Source organism: Sorex araneus, chromosome X (genome assembly GCF_027595985.1).
Source record: "Sorex araneus isolate mSorAra2 chromosome X, mSorAra2.pri, whole genome shotgun sequence".
Lineage (NCBI taxonomy): Eukaryota > Metazoa > Chordata > Mammalia > Eulipotyphla > Soricidae > Sorex > Sorex araneus.
Genome location: NC_073313.1, coordinates 181,440,535 through 181,457,186, shown reverse-complemented (window position 1 = coordinate 181,457,186; position 16,652 = coordinate 181,440,535). Strand labels below are relative to the sequence as shown.

General features: G+C 51.3%; 1 protein-coding gene across 1 annotated transcript in view; it reads left to right on the top strand.

The window, feature by feature from the left end:
* Nucleotides 1–16,652, top strand: part of SCTR (secretin receptor) — a 70,308-nt gene that overhangs the window by 14,469 nt on the left and 39,187 nt on the right. The window contains exon 3 of the mRNA XM_055121236.1: nucleotides 749–869. Within this exon, the coding sequence (XP_054977211.1) occupies nucleotides 749–869 (121 nt within the window). The remainder of the gene's footprint in view (nucleotides 1–748; nucleotides 870–16,652) is intronic.

The following is a 16,652-nucleotide window of genomic DNA, read 5'->3' as shown; positions in this document are numbered from 1 at the left end:
TTGGCATATTGAATACGCCATGGGTAGCTTGCCAGGCTCTGCTTTGCGGGCAGGATACTCTCGGTAGCTTGCCAAGTTCTCTGAGAGGGAGAACTAGACAATAAAAAATCGCCCAGCTCATGCTTCCAGGAGCTTTGTTTTATAGTCTCTGGATCTTGGCCTTTGATGGGATTACACGGGCGCCAGGGTGTGGGTGTGACTGCCTAGCTACTGGAAGATGGGGAGTCTGGGTGGAGGAGGCCCACTCCCGATACAAGCAGACTTGGAGATCTCAGCTCCCGGTCCTGCACACCTGGGTTCCTCTGCCGGTTCCTTCATGCACGAGGCTCATCCGAGTGTGTGGAGAGGGGCCTTGAGCATGGCTCTGGCTGGGTTCTGGAGGTCTTTGGCTGCCAGAGCTCTACTGGGGTGAGGAGGGGAACTCAACCTGCCCCCCTCCAAGGGGCCCCCGGTGAAGACAGCCAGGCGGAGGGCAGGAGGCTCTACCAAAACTATTAAAAATTTTAAAGACTTAAGGTCTTGATTAACACAAGACTCAAAGTGGACAGGCGTCAGACTGCTGGGGCCACCCCGCTCTCCCTGCCATGCTCTCTGCTCACCCCATGGAAGGGCTGCCTCCACACTCCGGACACGGGCCCTGGGTTTGCTGTCCATCCCCGTGTGCAGTGGCGCCTGTGCAGGCCCTCCTGCTCACAGAGCATCCCCGTGGAGTCGCTGGCAGTGTGAACACTCTGGCCTTGGCTTGCAGGTGGAAGCCGTGTCCCGGTTGTGTGACGTGCTGCGGGTGCTGCAGGAGGAGCAGGAGCAGTGCCTGCGGGGGCTCCTGGAGGAGAGAAGGGGAGACCTGCACCCAGAACCGCCAGTCCCAGGTACGAAGACTTCCCATGCTCGGGGGAGGGTCCTCAGAGGGGCCCACTGGGGAGACAGTGCTCATTCGGACAGCCACTGCCTGCTGGGAGTCCCCACCCGCCGCCAATGCCTGATCCTCAACACACGCTCCCTTCCTCTGGGCTCGTGGAAACCACCGGTGGCTTCTGGCATGAGCCTCTTTCTGCCTGATGACCTTCCCAAGGTCAGCGCTGGGTGAGATGAGGTCCCTCATCCTTCCCCTCAGCTGCCCTGCCAGATGAACAAGGTTGTCAAGGATGACACAATGGGGTAGGAAAATCTGGGGTCTGATGATGACTGATCCTCACTGGCAGATAAATTCTTTGACTGTCTGAGTCTAAATGGGGTGGGCTTTGGGGCTGTACCCGACAGTACTCAGGCTCTAGGCTCAAGGATCATCATTCCTAGTGATGCTGAGGCGACCTTATGCAGTGCCAAGGATCAGAACAGAATCAACTGCAAACAAGGCAAGGACCATACACATTCCACTGTCTCTCTGATCCCAGGCTTGCAGATTTTTATTTATGTCTGTTTTGTTTTGTTGTTTGGGAGCCATGCCTGACAGTGCTCAGGGAATCACGTGCAGTATTTGGGACCAAACCCTGTTCAGCCCATGCCAGAGTCTTACTCCTTGCACTCTCCAGCCCCTAGATGTGCATTTGTGAAAGCTCACCTGGCAGCAAACATGACAAATGCTCTTGAAAAATGGAAGCCTGTTGGTCAGAACAGCAGATGGGAGGAAGGCTCAATGGTCAACAGGAGAAATCACTGTCACTGTCACTGTTATCCCGTTGCTCATCGATTTGCTCAAGTGGGCACCAGTAACATCTCCATTGTGAGACTTGATTTTTGCATATCTGAATATGCCACGGGTAGCCTGCCAGACTGCTGTGTGGGCAAGATAATCTCGGTAGCTTGCCAGGCTCTCCAAGAGGGGCAGAGGAATCAAACCTGGGTCAACCAGGTGCAAGGCAAATGCCCTACCTGCTGTGCTATCGCTCCAGCCCAACAGGAGAAATCACAGGGCTCAAATGAGGCCAGAGTTTTGTAAAAAAGAAGGGAAGGCATTCTTGACACTGGGGTTCCAGAAATCTGAGCTGTCTCCATGAGGAGCAGTGAAAGGCAAAGTAGGATCTATATTCCTAACCTCTAGAATGGAGCTATAATTGACTTCAGGATTATAGCTATGCATGAGGTAAAGTAAGCTGGGGGCTGGAGTGATGGCACAGGGGGTAGGGCGTTTGCCTTGCATGCAGCCAACCCGGGTTTGATTCCCAGCATCCTGTATAGTCCCTTAAGCACTTCCAGAAGTGATTCCTGAGTGCAGAGCCAGGAGTAACCCCTGTGCGTTGCTGGGTGTGACCCAAAAAGCGGGAAAAAAAAGATACAAAGTAAGCTAAAAAGGTTGTTCATTTTTAAAAAAAATTTGGGGTCACATCCAGTGAAACTCAGAGTTTACTCCTGGCTCTGTACTCAGGGATTGCCCCTGGTGGTATTTGGGACACCATTTGGAATACCGGGGATTGAACCAAGGAGAGCCACATGCAACGTAAGTACCTTAAATCATGAACTAGCTCTCTGGCCCAGGTGTCTCTGAAATTGTGTTCAAATATCATAAATCAAGCTGTTAAATATTATTATTTAATATTAAAGGTTAATTTTATTTTTCTTACACTTCCTTAACTTCTTTTTCTTTCCTCCTTTTTTTTAGTGGGGTGTGGGAGGTCTTGGGCTACAGTGCTTGAGGGCTGTACTTGACAGAATAATGCAAAAGAATAATGTGGGGCTAGAGTGATAGCACAGCGGGTAGGGCGTTTGCCTTGCACGTGGCTGACCTGGGTTCGATTCCTCCATCCCTCTCGGAGAGCATGGCAAGTTACCGAGAGTACCCTGCCCGCACGGCAGAACCTGTCAAGCTACCCGTGGCGTATCTGATATGCCAAAAACAATAACAAGTCTCACAATGGAGACGTTACTGGTGCCCGCTCGAGCAAATCGATGAACAACAGGAAGACAGTGGTTTATATGCACAGTGAAATATTATTCAGTCCTTTTAAAAAAGGAAGACGGTAGTGATCCATGCTATGACATGAATGATTCTCAGAAATATGTTCAGGACCAGTGATGTGACTGAGTGGCAAAGCATATGCCCCCCATGCATGCTGCATGCAGCCAACCCAGGTGGTAACCAGGCACCATATCCTGATTACCACTAGGGGTCACACCTGAGCATAGAGCAAGGCATCGCCCCTGAGCACTGCCCCGTGTGGCCAAACCACAAACACTTGCAGGTAATATTTGTAGAATATAAAGGAACAGAGCAAGGGAATAGACAATAGTCAATGAAAACAAGCCCGTAGATAGTGGTGCCAGGACGGTGTCACCTAGAGAATTAGGTGAGTGGATAGGGAGGGTCCTAGGAACAGTGGTGGAGGGGTATTCACACTTAGGTGGTGGACGCAGTGTGGGAACGCTGGACCCCCAAACTTATACACATGTATATGGTCTAAACCACTGTTACCAGGCCAAAGAGATAGTATAGTGGGTAGGGCACTTCCCTTGCACATAGCTGACCTGTGTTCAATCCTCAGCACCCCCCTATGATCCCCCAAGTAACACCAGGAATGAGCACAGAATCAAGAGTACATCTGAGCACTGCCGGGTGTGGCCCTAAAGCCATCAACCACTACTACCTTAATTTAAAAAGCAATCTAGATTCAGTGGCAGAGGCCATTTACTTGATGTTATCCAAGGGTCACTAAGGCCATGTGGGTGATAGTGCTCAGTGCTGTGGGGCAGTACCAGGACCAAACTTACAGTCTCACATGTGCAGGGCAGGTTCTGTACCACTGAGCCACACCCGTAGTACCACTTTTAACTTTTAATGTGTGTGTGCGTTTTAACACTTTAGTTCTGTTGTTGCTAACATAGAAAAATTTCGCCTCCAGTTTAGATGCCTTTTATTCCTGTTATTTGCATACAAGTGTGAGAGCATTGTGCTCCTAATTTAAAGGCAAAAAAAAGTTCTTTTTTTTTTTTTACCAACCAGTATAAATGGCTGCTCTGGATCTTTCCAAATGTGGTCTTAATTGTGTTAATATAATTTCCTTCCATCTAATTTAAGTGTTTTAGGGGTTTTGTTTTGTTTTGAATCATGGAAGGATGTTGAATCTTGCCAAATTCTGTTCCTATACCAGTTGAGATGATTGGGTAGTTTTTGTCCTTTGTTCTGTTAAAGTAGTACATTACATTGATTTGTGAGAGGGGATAGTTGGGACACGGTGCTCAGTGCTTACTTCTGGCTCTGAGCTCAGGGGTCACTCCTAGAGGTGCTCAGGGGGGCCATATGCTGTGTCAGGGATCAAATTGGGGTTGGCCATGTGCTAGGCAAGCACCTTAATCCCTATAGTATTTCCCCAGCCTACAATGATTATTTGTAAAAGTTGAACCATCCTTGCATTGCAGGAATGAATATATGGCATAGAACCCACTTGATGTACTTCTTAATCCAATTTGCTAGTATTCCATTGAGGAGCTTTGACATTGGCCTGTAAGCTTCTTATAATGTCTTTGACATTGGTATCAAGTGAATTCTGGCTTCACAGTATGATGGGAGAAGTGTGCTCAGGGGCGTCTCCTCCCAGCTCAGCACTTGGGGGGTCAAACCAGAGCTGGGACTAGAACTGGGGTCTCCAGCATGCAAAGCACGTGCTGCAGCTTTTTTGAGCCATTCCCCTGCCTAGTCTTGCTGGGTTGTTGTCTGTTTATCATTTTGTTTATTATTTTATACCCTTAGAATGCATACATGCATGAAATACAGTTCTTGTTTTGTTCCTTTTATTTGCATTTGCACAATTCTCTAGAACTTCTGTTGTGCTTGAAATGGCAAAATTCCATTTGCCCTTCATAGTGAATAGCATTGATAAAGGATCACATTTCCTTTATCCAGCCAGTTTATAACATACTTCTGCTGCTTCCATAGCTTAGCTACTGTAAATGGTGCTATAATAAATGTCTGCGTGCACGCACGCACGCACACACACAGACACACACACACACACACATATACATAAAACTTTTTGTGCGATGTTTTTAAATTCTTCTGCTAGCAACCCCAAATTGGGATTGCTGAATCTTTAGTTGGGAGGCATCCTGCAGATTTTGTTTTGCTTTGGGGTCATACTCAGAGGGGTGCTCAAGACTTACTCCTGACTCTGTGCTCAGGGATTATCCCTGGTGCTCTCAGGGGGCCATAGGCCGTTCCAGTTATTGGACCCAGGTTGGCCACATGCAAGGCAAGTGCCCTACCCACTGTACAATTGCTCTAGCCCCACCATGAAGTTTTTCTAAAAATGCTTACACCAATCTTCATTCCCAGAGTTCTGTGCAGACTTCAGAGCAGGGGTCAGGCACAGGGGCAACTAAAGTTGGGGTCACACAGGACAGCCTGTGAGCAAAAAGCAGCAGGTCCCAAGAGTGGCCCCCAGACTCCTGCGGTGGGGTGGGGGAATGAGCAGGGCATGGATAGCAGGCGTTGGATGTTGCTTCAGCCAATGCCGCCTTCAGCATGAGGAACCGGCTGCAGTGGTTCCAGCCTGCCCGTCCCTTCTCCTGCAGTGAAAGCTGCTTGTGGGAGCCAGACTGTGATCTCGGTGTTCAGAGAGGCACCAGAGCCAGGATTCTGGATTTCCTGAGCTAAGACTGTTACTCTGCCAGAAATTGTGCTATGCCAAAAACACGTCAGGTGCAGGAAAGTCTTCGGGTGCAGAAAAGTTGGTAGCTGCCTTCTGCCTGCAGGTCCCGAGGAGAAGCCTAAAATGCTAAAATGCCAGTGATGAGGTCTAGGGCCTTCACCGAGCTGTGAGAGATAAAGCCTTGGAGGCAATGCCTCCAGGAAAGGTGATGGTGAGCTTCAGTTTATGCTGAGAAGTGAAGGATGATTATTTAAAAATTCGCCTCTGTGGGGCTGGAGAGATAGCACAGTGGGTAGGGCGTTTGCCTTGCACGCGGCTGACCCAGGTTTGATTCCCAGCATCCCATATGGTTCCCCAAGCACCACCAGGAGTAATTCCTGAGTGCATGAGCCAGGAGTAACCCCTGTGCGTTACCGGGTGTGACCCAAAAAGAAAAAAAAAATTAGCCTCTGATGTGTTTAAAATATCCCATTGCTATCTATTGGCTCCAGGGTGAGGTCTCATGACTTGATCTTTGTCCAGGCCTCTATTCCAAACGTTTCTACGTGGCTCAACCAGTCCCTGTTTCTTTCATGCTTCTGGGCCTCTGGACATGCTGATCCTTTGCTGCAACACCATTCCCTCTCTTTCACTCTGCCAATCAACTTTTTAGAGCCTTTTTAGACTCCTCCCAGATGAGTTTCTATGTGCAATGGCCCCCTGACCTGTGCAGGCTCTATGATTCCCTCCTGATGCCTCTACACTGCAATGTGGTGCATCTGGAATGCCCTGGCTTTGTTTCCTGTCTGGCTCCCTGGGTGCAAGAATAAATGTGCTCTTGAATCCATTGCTGTATATATACGTATGTATACACATGTATATATGTATATATATACATATGTATAATATATATATTCTCTTAGGGGTTTTTGACTTTTGGGGTCACACCCAGCAATGCCCAGGTGTTACTCCTGGCTCTGCACTCAGGAATTACTATTACTGCTTGGGAGGGACCATATGGGATGGCAGGGATTGAACCCGGGTCGGCCGGTTGCAAGGCAAATGCCCTCCCCACCATACTATTTTTTTTTTGAGGAAGCAATTGAGCTTTATTCTTTTTTTTTTTTAATTTTTTAATTAGTGAGTCATCGTGAGGTACAGTAACAGATTTACACATTTTCGTACTTGTGTTTCCCTCATACAATGTTCGAGCACCCATCCCTCCACCAGTGTCCATTCTCCACCACCAGTGAACCCAGTATCCCTCCCACCCTTTAATCCCCCACTGCCTGCCCCCCTCCTCTGTGGCAGGGCATTCCCTTTTGTTCTCTCTCTCCTTTTGGGTGTTGTTTTATTCTTTTTTCTCCACCATACTATTGATCTGGCCCCCAAATTCTCTTAGTTTCCGCGCGCACACACACTTCCCTTCCCTCTGTTGCTGTTGTTGCAGTATCTGGGCATCCCACATATGCACAGTGGTGATGCCGGCCAGAGCTCAACTCCTTTAGTCCGGGTTCCTGTGCTTATACTGGGTCGGTGCAGGCTCGAGTGTGCTTGCTCGCCAGGGGGCGCCCGTCCTGGGCTCTGTACTGGCGTGTCTTCCGGGCAGTGTTTGCAGGCTGACGCACACTCAGTTGTGAGGCTCACACACACCTGGGTTTGTGGTGCTGCAGGAGTTGAGTTGCGGCACCAGGGCTCAGAGATGGCCGAACTGCCAGGCTCTGATGCATCAGAGCTGCCCAGATCACACCGGCAGTGTTGGCAGCAGAACCAAGCATGGAGCTTGCTGCCTCGGGCTTGCAAGGCAAGAGCTATCAGCCACTGAGGTGTGTAATATAAATATATGTAATATTTATATTACATATAAATAGGCAAGTATTTATATGTAAGATATAAATACTTGCCTATTTATATTTTATTAATTGGGATGCGGCAGTTAGGGCCACACCTGGCGTTGCTTAGGGCTTACTCCTACGGGGCTTTGTGATCAGGGCTCCCTCCTGACTGCACTCAGGAGACCTTATGGGGTATTAGGGATTGAACCCCGGTCAGTCAAGGGCAGTGTGCAATGCAAGGGCCCTACCTGCTGTGACCATCTCTCTAGTCAGACTTGCCCAGCTTTATAGGGGGATAAGAATCTTACAACCGGGGCTGGAGCGATAGTACAGTGGGTAGGGTGTTTGCCTTGCACTGGGCCGGCCTGGCTTCAATCCCCATCATCCCATATGCTCCGGCATCCCAAGCAGCACCACCAGGAGTAATTCCTGAGCACAGAGCCAGGAAGTAACCCCTGAGTATTGGTGGGTGTGACCCAAAAGCAAATAAATAAATAAATAAATAAATAAATAAATAAATAAATAAAATGAAGAAGAAGAATCTTATAACCTCATGATGCAATTTGGGGGACATGTGAGGGCAGGACTCTCCTCCCATGGCTGCTCTGCTGACTGGCCGCCCGGCCATGATTTGTAGCCCTCTGTCCCATAAGCAATCAGCCCTGCCCAAAGTGTTCCCCTCTAGGGCCCGCCAGCACCACCCTCATTTACGGTGCTCAGGGAATGGTCAGTACCCCACCAGGTTCTGAGTTCATGGGCCACTGTAGGGCTGTTCCTCTTGCCTCCCTAAGGCTCCACCCCAGCTTTCTGGTGCACCCGGGGCTGGGCAGGGTCCTCACCATCCTGCGTCTGCTTCTTGCTCCCTCTGACCCTCCCTCTTCTCTGGCAAAAACAGACAGAGCTGGATTGGGGGTATTTGACCCTGTGTGTGGCATGATCCTGAGGGCTGGCAAAGAAGAGTGGGGGCAGGGGTGCTTTTTAGGCTGCCCGCCCCCCAGCTGCAGGCCCCCGAAAGCCCAGCCATTTTCCACCTCAGCCTCTTGCATTTCTCCATTAGGAAAGGCGAGTGTGGCTTTGAAGGCTGGTTTCAAGTCCCGGAGGCAGGGTCCATCAGAGACCCTGCAACTGGAGGTTTCCACAGGGATATTGAGGAAATTGAGGCAAAGGTCCCATTGCGACTTAGGGAGGGTGCAGTGGCCACAGGAAAACTTTAAAGACTGAAAACAGGGTCTCAGGAGACCCCTCAAGGATGTAGCACAAGCCCAGCTTGTATGAGGCACTAAGTTGGATCCTGGGAGAGGAGGGGCACGTGTCCCCGCCACCAGGACCACTGGCTTCAAGCATCAGATCATCGGGCCTGTACTGCTGGGTAGGAATGACTCAGAGTGACCATCCCCCAAACCCCGCACTCCCTGTCCCCTGGTACTGCCCAGCCCTGCGGGGTCGGGGAAGCCTGTAAGAAAAGAAAGTATGAGGGAAAGTACAGCAGGGAAAGAAAAATGAAAAGAGAAGAGTGAAAAGAAAAGAAAAGGAAACTAAAGAACCAGAGATCAAGTACAGTGGGGAAGGTACTTCCCTTACATGCAGCTGACTCAGGGTCCATCTTGAGCACTTCATCGGTCCCTCTGCCAGGAGGGATCCCTGAGAGCTGGGACAGGAGCTAACTCTGAACACAAAAACAAAAAGAATAGAAAGGGAAGAGAAGACTGAGTAGAGAAGGAAAAGAAAGGTGGGTGCCCAGGTGACATCAGGACCAGGAGCGGCCGGTGAGCTGGAGACCTTTGAGTCTCAGGAGCCACCTTGGAGCAGGGTGTGTGTGTGTGAGTGTGTGTGTGTGTGTGTGTGTGTGTGTGTGTGTGTGTGTGTGCTCGTGAGTGCATGTTGAACTCCCCGGGATGCAGGCCCCGGCCTCAAGCCACACGCTATACCACGTTAACACCTGGGCTGGGGGCTGGGAGGAACTTCATGGAGGGCTGGTAGTTAATAGTTAAGCCGCCCAGGGCCTCCCTGGGGAGAAGGTTAATGTTTGAATCCCAGAAGCCACAGGAAATGCCGCTCAAAGTGCTGTCAGCCCGCTGCACACCTACACAGGCACAAAGTGAAGGTCTCAGCTCTCGGGTCGTGTGGCCAAGGCCGTGTGGGCATTGGCTGGGAAATGTATCAGGGTCACCCCGGAGCTGTGCAACCTGCTCAACCAGGCTATTTATTGCTCTGTTTACAGAAGCTGATACCCCCGCAGAGCTGGCTCTCCTGAGGGAAGAATGTTCCAGACAGACAATGTGCTGACTGGGTCGGTGTGGGGTTGGCCCTCACGGGCCTGGGCAAGTGTGCCACTCTGTCACTTGGGGGCTGTGTGACCTTGAGCAAGACATCGATCCTCTCTGGGTCTCCGTGTCCTTCCTCCAAAATTGGGACATGCCACCCCCCTTTGCTTCTTGTGCCAGCGGGTGCCTGCTCAGAGAAGCTTTGGCAAGAGGAAATGGGCAGCTTCCTTTTGTGGGGGTGGGGAGAGGGAATTTATTGAGCTTAAGTTTGCATAACATGAACCTAAGCATTTTGATCAGAGTGCAGGTGCTCCTGGGGAGTGCTCAGTAGCAGCTGGGTTTGGGACATCGGGGGCTCCTGGCAATTTTGGTCCAACTTGATCAATGGTTCAATGCAAGAGCCCAAAGATGCAGTGCCAAGGATTGCCTGGATCTTGCCCCGTGGTACTCGGGAGTTTCTAGGACTGAATCCAGCGATGCTCAAGCCACTGTGAGGAGGCAGGGCTCGAAGTGGGGTGGGCTGTATGCAAAACATGTGCCTTAACCCCTGTCCTGTTGCTCCACAAACCTAACAGATGGAGTGACCAATTTCATGGCATTTAGCACGTGCATGATAACATCAAAGGGCCACTCTAAACTTTGTTATCATCCCAGTGGAACCTGTTATCCATTTCTCATCCTCCTCTCTCCAGCCCCCGGCAGCCACTGGCCTGCTTTCTGTCTGTACAGAGCTGTTGGTTCAGGAAAGTGAATGTTCGTGGAATCAGACAACATGTGTGGCCTTTGGTGGCACCTTCTCCCATGGAGCACTGTTTCTGGAAGTTCCCCCACTGTGTTCACATGTCAGAGCAGCACATGTCTGACTCTGGTTGCTGTGTTCTCTCACCCCCATTCACACTGGATTCTCTTTGAGCTTCTTTATTTTAATTTTTTTGGGGGGTCATACCCAGCAATGCTCAGGAGTTACTCCTGGCTCTGCACTCAGGAATCACTCCCAGTGATGCCTGGGGAAACATGGGATGAAGGGGACGGAACCCAGGTCAACTTCTTGCAAGGCAATGCCCTACCTGCTCTACTGTCGATCCAGCCCCTCCCTTCTAGATCCTGCTGGCTGAGGGAGTGTAGTTCCCTCCTGGTCCCTCGGCGACCCACTCCCTGTCCTCAGCTCAGCTTCTTCTTGGAGCAATTGATCTGATTCTTATACTACATTATATATATGCATATATATATATACACATATGCATATTTTTTGGGTCACACCTGAGAACTCCTGGCTCTGTACTTAGGAATTACTCCTGTCATTGCTCAGGGACCACATGGGATGCCAGAAATTGAATCTAGGTCACCTGCTATACTATCGCTCCAGCCCTGATCCTTTTATTACATTTTATTTGGTTTTTTTTTTTTTTTTTTTTTTGCTTTTTGGGTCACACCCAGCGATGCTCAGGGGTTACTCCTGGCTTTGCACTCAGGAACTACTCCTGGCGGTGCTTGGGGGACCATATGGGATGCCGGGGATCGAACCCGGGTCGGCCGCGTGCAAGGCAAACACCCTACCCGCTGTGCTATCGCTCCGGCCCCCCTTTTATTACATTTTAGACTTTGGTTGGTTTGGGGGCAATACCCGTTGTGCTCAGAGGTCCCTAGCTCTCTGTTCAGGTGGAGCTCTGGAGGTGCTCGTGTGGTGCAGGGATCAAACAGGGTTAGCCACGTGCCAGGCAAGCACCTTGACCGCCCTCTCTTCAGCCTGAGACTTTGCTTTACAGCTTCACAAACAACCCATGCAGTGGGGACCTTAGTTAGTCCCCTTTTATTTTATTTTATTTTATCTTATTTTATTTTATTTATTTATTTTTTTTTTGCTTTTTGGGTCACACCCAGCGATACTCAGGGGTTACTCCTGGCTTTGCACTCAGGAATTACTCCTGGCAGTGCTTGGGGGACCATATGGGATGCCGGGGATCGAACCCGGGTCGGCCGCGTGCAAGGCAAACGCCCTACCCACTGTGCTATCGCTCCGGCCCCTATTTTATTTTATTTTTGCTTTTTTGGGTCACACCCCGCAATGCACAGGGGTCACTCCTGGCTCATGCACTCAGGAATCACCCCTGGCGGTGCTCAGGGGACCATATGGGATGCTGGCATTTGAACCCGGGTCGGCCGCGTGCAAGGCAAACGCCCTACCCGCTGTGCTATCACTCCAGCCCCTTAGTTAGTCCCGTTTTATAGAAGAAGAAACTGAGGCCCAGAGAGCCCCTTACACACATTTCTCATTCATGTTGGAAGCATTTCTCAGCCTCTTAATTCCACAAATCTCAAAGCTTGAATTCTTCTCAGGGGTGGGGAAATCATTTGTCCTGGGCTGGTTCATCTCAGGGGACAGACACCATATTCCTCTTGGCTTCCAGAAAAACACCTCCAGAATCCTTCTTTCCCTCTGTGCAATGCACTGCTTTTTTGTTGTTGTTGTTTGGGGTCTACACCTGATGGTGTTCAAAGATTGCTCCTGGCTCTGTGCTTAGGGTGGTGGTGCTCAAGGGACACTTTGTGGTACCGGAGATCCAACCATAGTTTCGTAGGCACCTTAACTGCTGTTCTATCTCTCTGGCCCAATGCACCGGTCGAAATACCTTTGCAATCCTGGAATTAACTTGGTTCCTCTAACACTAAGGGGGAGTGGTCCAGCCATTACAGGAAAGAGTATCCTTTCCTCGATCTAAACCCTGCAGGTCGGGTCGGAGTAAAGCCAGGGAAAACACCAGCTGCTGGTTGATCGGGTCATGGGGCCAAACTGGACTAAGAAAGGCCAAGTGACAGGCTGCTGACTCAGCTAAGAGAGACCTCAGGGAGGAGGAGAGGGTGATGGGGTGAAAGGGTGACGGAAGCTTCCGGGAGCTGGCAGCCCCCTGCAGGAGGAAAGAGTGGGGGCAGAGAACACGTGGGTGGAAGGCAAGGCGGAGCGTGGGTGCCGCAGTGAGACTTGGCAGTGGCACAACGAGTGGGGCCTGGAAACAGAGTGGCAGGACTGGAGGAAGCTGAGGGGTTGTGCAGAGATGTGGCACCTGGGAGGGGAGCTGGGGGTGGAGGGAGTGTGGAGGGGCAGGGAGGCCCACTCCAGTCTGGCTTGGTCTTGACCCCATCTTTCTGCAGCCTGACACCCCGCTCCCGAAATAGCTGCAGATTATCTCCGGGGCATCTGAGCTCGTTTATAAATAAACCCAGGGCTAGAAGACGGGTGAGCACAGGCAGTTAGCAGAGGCTGAGCTGTGTGCCCGGCACCCCTGCTCGGTGGGCGAACTGGGCTTGGCGAGTATCGGTCCTGCCCTCTTGGGCCTTTGCCAAGCAAATCCCCTCCCTACCAGATTGGCTCTGCCCCAGTGGGCAGATGGAGGGAGCCGCTTGGGGGTCTGCTTTGGGCCAGCGCTAGAGTCAGAGCTGCGGTGGGGGTGTGACAAGTAGAAAGGAGCCGAATCCTTGTTCATAGCCTCCAGTGGGCAAAAGCACACACTCGGGCTGGAGAGCTAGCCCAGCGGGCAGAGTGCGTGCCTTGCACGGAGCTGACCCGGGTTTGCCCCCACATACTGCATATGGTCCCCCCTCCACCCCCACGAGGCAGCCAGGAATAAGCCCTGAGCACCCCTGGTTATTGCCCAGAAACACAACACCCCCCTCAAACAAAGTAATCGTTCTGCATATTTTCAAACTTTATTATGTCTATTCTTATAGAATGGAGGAACACGTTGGCACTTTCTCGCCCTGCCCGTGGTTTTACCGAGCACTGAGCTGATAGGGAGCCCTTTGGGTTTTGATCTGTGGTGGCCGTCAGACCCAGACTTGGGCTGCACAGCCTGTGCTGGGCCCTGAAGCAGCCGTGGAGGGCCCCAAGAATGTCTGGGGTCTGTCTCGATGTGTCCCCCCACCAATGCTGCTCCACTGCCCCTTCCCTCCAGGGCTGGCCCTAGCAGGCTCTCATACCGCTCTCTGGAGTCTCCCCTGGGTCACCCATCCCCGCTCAGTGTCGCCCCAGTCTTAGGGAGTCCTGCTCCTTTTCTGATGTCCTCCAAGCATGGTGGCAGCAGAAGGACACCTTACGCCCTAGAAGCCTTTCAGTACCAGGCAGGAAGATTATAAATCATCCCACCCCTCCTCAAAGCCCACATGCCAATTAGTGGAGGAGGAAGAAAAGAGAGACAAAAGGAGAAAAAAGAATCTGGGTGGGGCTGGAGCAATAGCACAGCAGGTAGGGCATTTGCCTTGCATGCGGTCGACCCGAGTTCGATTCCCAGCATCCCATGTGGTCCCTCCCCTGAGCACCGCCAGGAGTAATTCCTGAGTGCATGAGCCAGAAGTTACCCCTGTGCATCGCCAGGTGTGATCCAAAAAGAAAAAAAAAGTATCCAGGAGCCAGAGAGAGCTGCAAGGGCTGGTGCCAAGGCTTTGCATGCAGGAGTCCTGGGTTCAATACCCAGTTTCCCCTCTGGTCCCCCCATCACCACCAAAGGACCACCCAGGTGGCCTCTGAACACCACCAGGTATGATCCCAAACAACAATAAAGAACCAAATTTAACAGCACAAAATAGCCTCCTGTTCCAGCAATCAGATTATTCTCACAAAACACCAGAGGCTCTTCCAGCGCCGTCGTATACAGAGATGATGAAGAAGGCTCGGGAAGTCTCAGCGATGCCTGCGGACCCCAGGCAGACGGGGGTCCCCAGCTCGCTCACGTGCCCGCACACCACCAGCCTGCACGGGGTCTTCCTGCTCTTTTCTCAGGCCCAGGGCTCTTGGTGGCAGCGCTGCCCCTGGAGGATATCTGTGGTTTGTTATCATCTTTCCTGTTCCCCAGGAAAATGCCCCCAGCCTTCCGGGCTCTCTGCTCTGCCAGGCTGGCTGTGGTTGCAGTGACCTCTCAGGCAGCAGTAGAGTGGGGTGCCCTGCTTACAGCCCATGCTTCCTGTTTGTGTCAGAGTTTACCCGAGCCCCGGGCTTTGTCCTTCCACTGCCAGGGTCCTGCAGTCGGGGCCGGGAGCCAGCAGCCCCAGCTGTTCACAGGTGCATCTTGGACAGGGTCTGACCCGGCCAGCCAGCGCAGTGATGCAGGACACACAGCCTGTCTGGCTCCCAGGCACCGAGAGAGGTTTTCGCACTACAGTTTCTTAAGCATGTGGTACCATGATGGCTAAAACAGCAATGTACAGGGCTGGTGCTGTACAGCTCAGAGATGGAGCGCTTGTTCTGCATGTATGGGACCCCCGGCTTGATCCCCAACATCAGAAAACAAACCGATTAGCGGAAGAATAGTACAAGGTTAAAGCACTTGCCTTGAGCACAGCTGACTGGGTTTAATCCCTGGCACCCCGAATGGTCCCTTGAGCACAGCCAGGAGTAATCCCTGAGCACACAGCCAAGGAGCAAGCCCTGAGCACTGCCGGGTGTGGCCAGAACACCAATGAACCAGCCAACCACACCAGGCTCCACCATGCACGGGCCTTAATTGAACATGACCCAGCAGTGGCATATGAGTGCGTGGTTGGAATAGCTGTGCAGGTGGGTTTGGTTTTTGCCACAGGAGTCGCCACAGACCTTTCATATGTGACGAATATAGCACCTAGGGAGCACTTTTAAGTGAGAGTTGCCTGGACTAGCCCTCAGAGCATCCCCTGGTGTGTTCCCAGCACACGAGAGCCCTGGGCCTTTTCTGGTACTTTTTTTTCAATTTATTATATTTTCTTTTAACTGAATCATCATGTCACTGTGAGATACAGTTACAAAGCTTTTATGACTGGGTTTCAGTCATACAATGTTCCAACACCTGTCCCTCCAACAGTGTACATTTCCCACCACCAGTATCCCCTATATTCCTCCTGCCACCCCATCCCCTAGCCTTCCTTTATGGCAGGCACTTTTTCTTCTTCTTCTTCTTCTTCTTCCTCCTCCTCCTCCTCCTCTTCCTCCTCCTCCTCCTCCTCCTCCTCCTCCTCCTCCTCCTTATCCTTCTTCTTCTTCTTCTTCTTCTTCTTCTTCTTCTTCTTCTTCTTCTTCTTCTTCTTCTTCTTCTTCTTCTTCTTCTTCTTCTTCTTCTTCTTGTTCTCCTTCTCCTTCTCCTTCTCCTTCTCCTTCTCCTCCTCCTCCTCCTTCTTCTCCTTCTCCTCCTCCTCCTTCTTCTCCTTCTCCTCCTCCTCCTTCTTCTCCTTCTCCTCCTCTTCCTCTTCCTCCTCCTCCTTTTCCTCCTCCTCCTCCTGCTCCTCCATCTTCTTATTTGTCATCATCATCATCTTCTTCATCTTCTTCTTCTTCTTCTTCTTCTTCTTCTTCTTCTTCTTCTTCTTCTTCTTCTTCTTTTCTCTCTCTCTCTCTCTCTCTCTCTCTCTCTCTCTCTCTCTCCTCTTGGGCTTTATCATTTGCAATACAGATATTGAGAGGAGCCATCATTTTTGGTCCTTTGCCCACTTTCAGCACACATCTCCAATCTGGAGCAATCCCTCCCAACCATTATTGTCATAATGGTCCCTTCTCTGTCCCAACTACCCTCTCCCCCACCCCTTGAGACAGACTCCTAACCGTGAACCATTTATCCTGATGTTCTGGTACTTTCTGTGCAAAGCAGGGAGGTGTGGCCATACTGTCACGGTCCTCCTAGTGTGGGCTGAGCCCTGGTGTTGCCTGCTGCCACAGTGGGTTAGCCTGGCGGACAGGAAACAGGAAGACTTCCCTGCCCTCAGGTCCAGCCAGCGGGAAACAGGGAGACAAGGGCATCCTACCCTCAGGCCGAGCCACACTTCTCTGTCACCATCCATGTCCTTCGTCCGTTGGAGCTGGGCTCCCTTATCCCAGCTGTTTGTGGGGCAGGGACCCTCCCAGCCTCTCTAGGCTCCATCCACAGTGTTCTGTAGGCATCCCACCTGGCTCGATAGCCCCTTCTCCAGCCAGGCTCTCTCTAAGTGACAGACATACAGAGTAAAGCAGTGAACTTGAGCTGGGGTAGAGCACC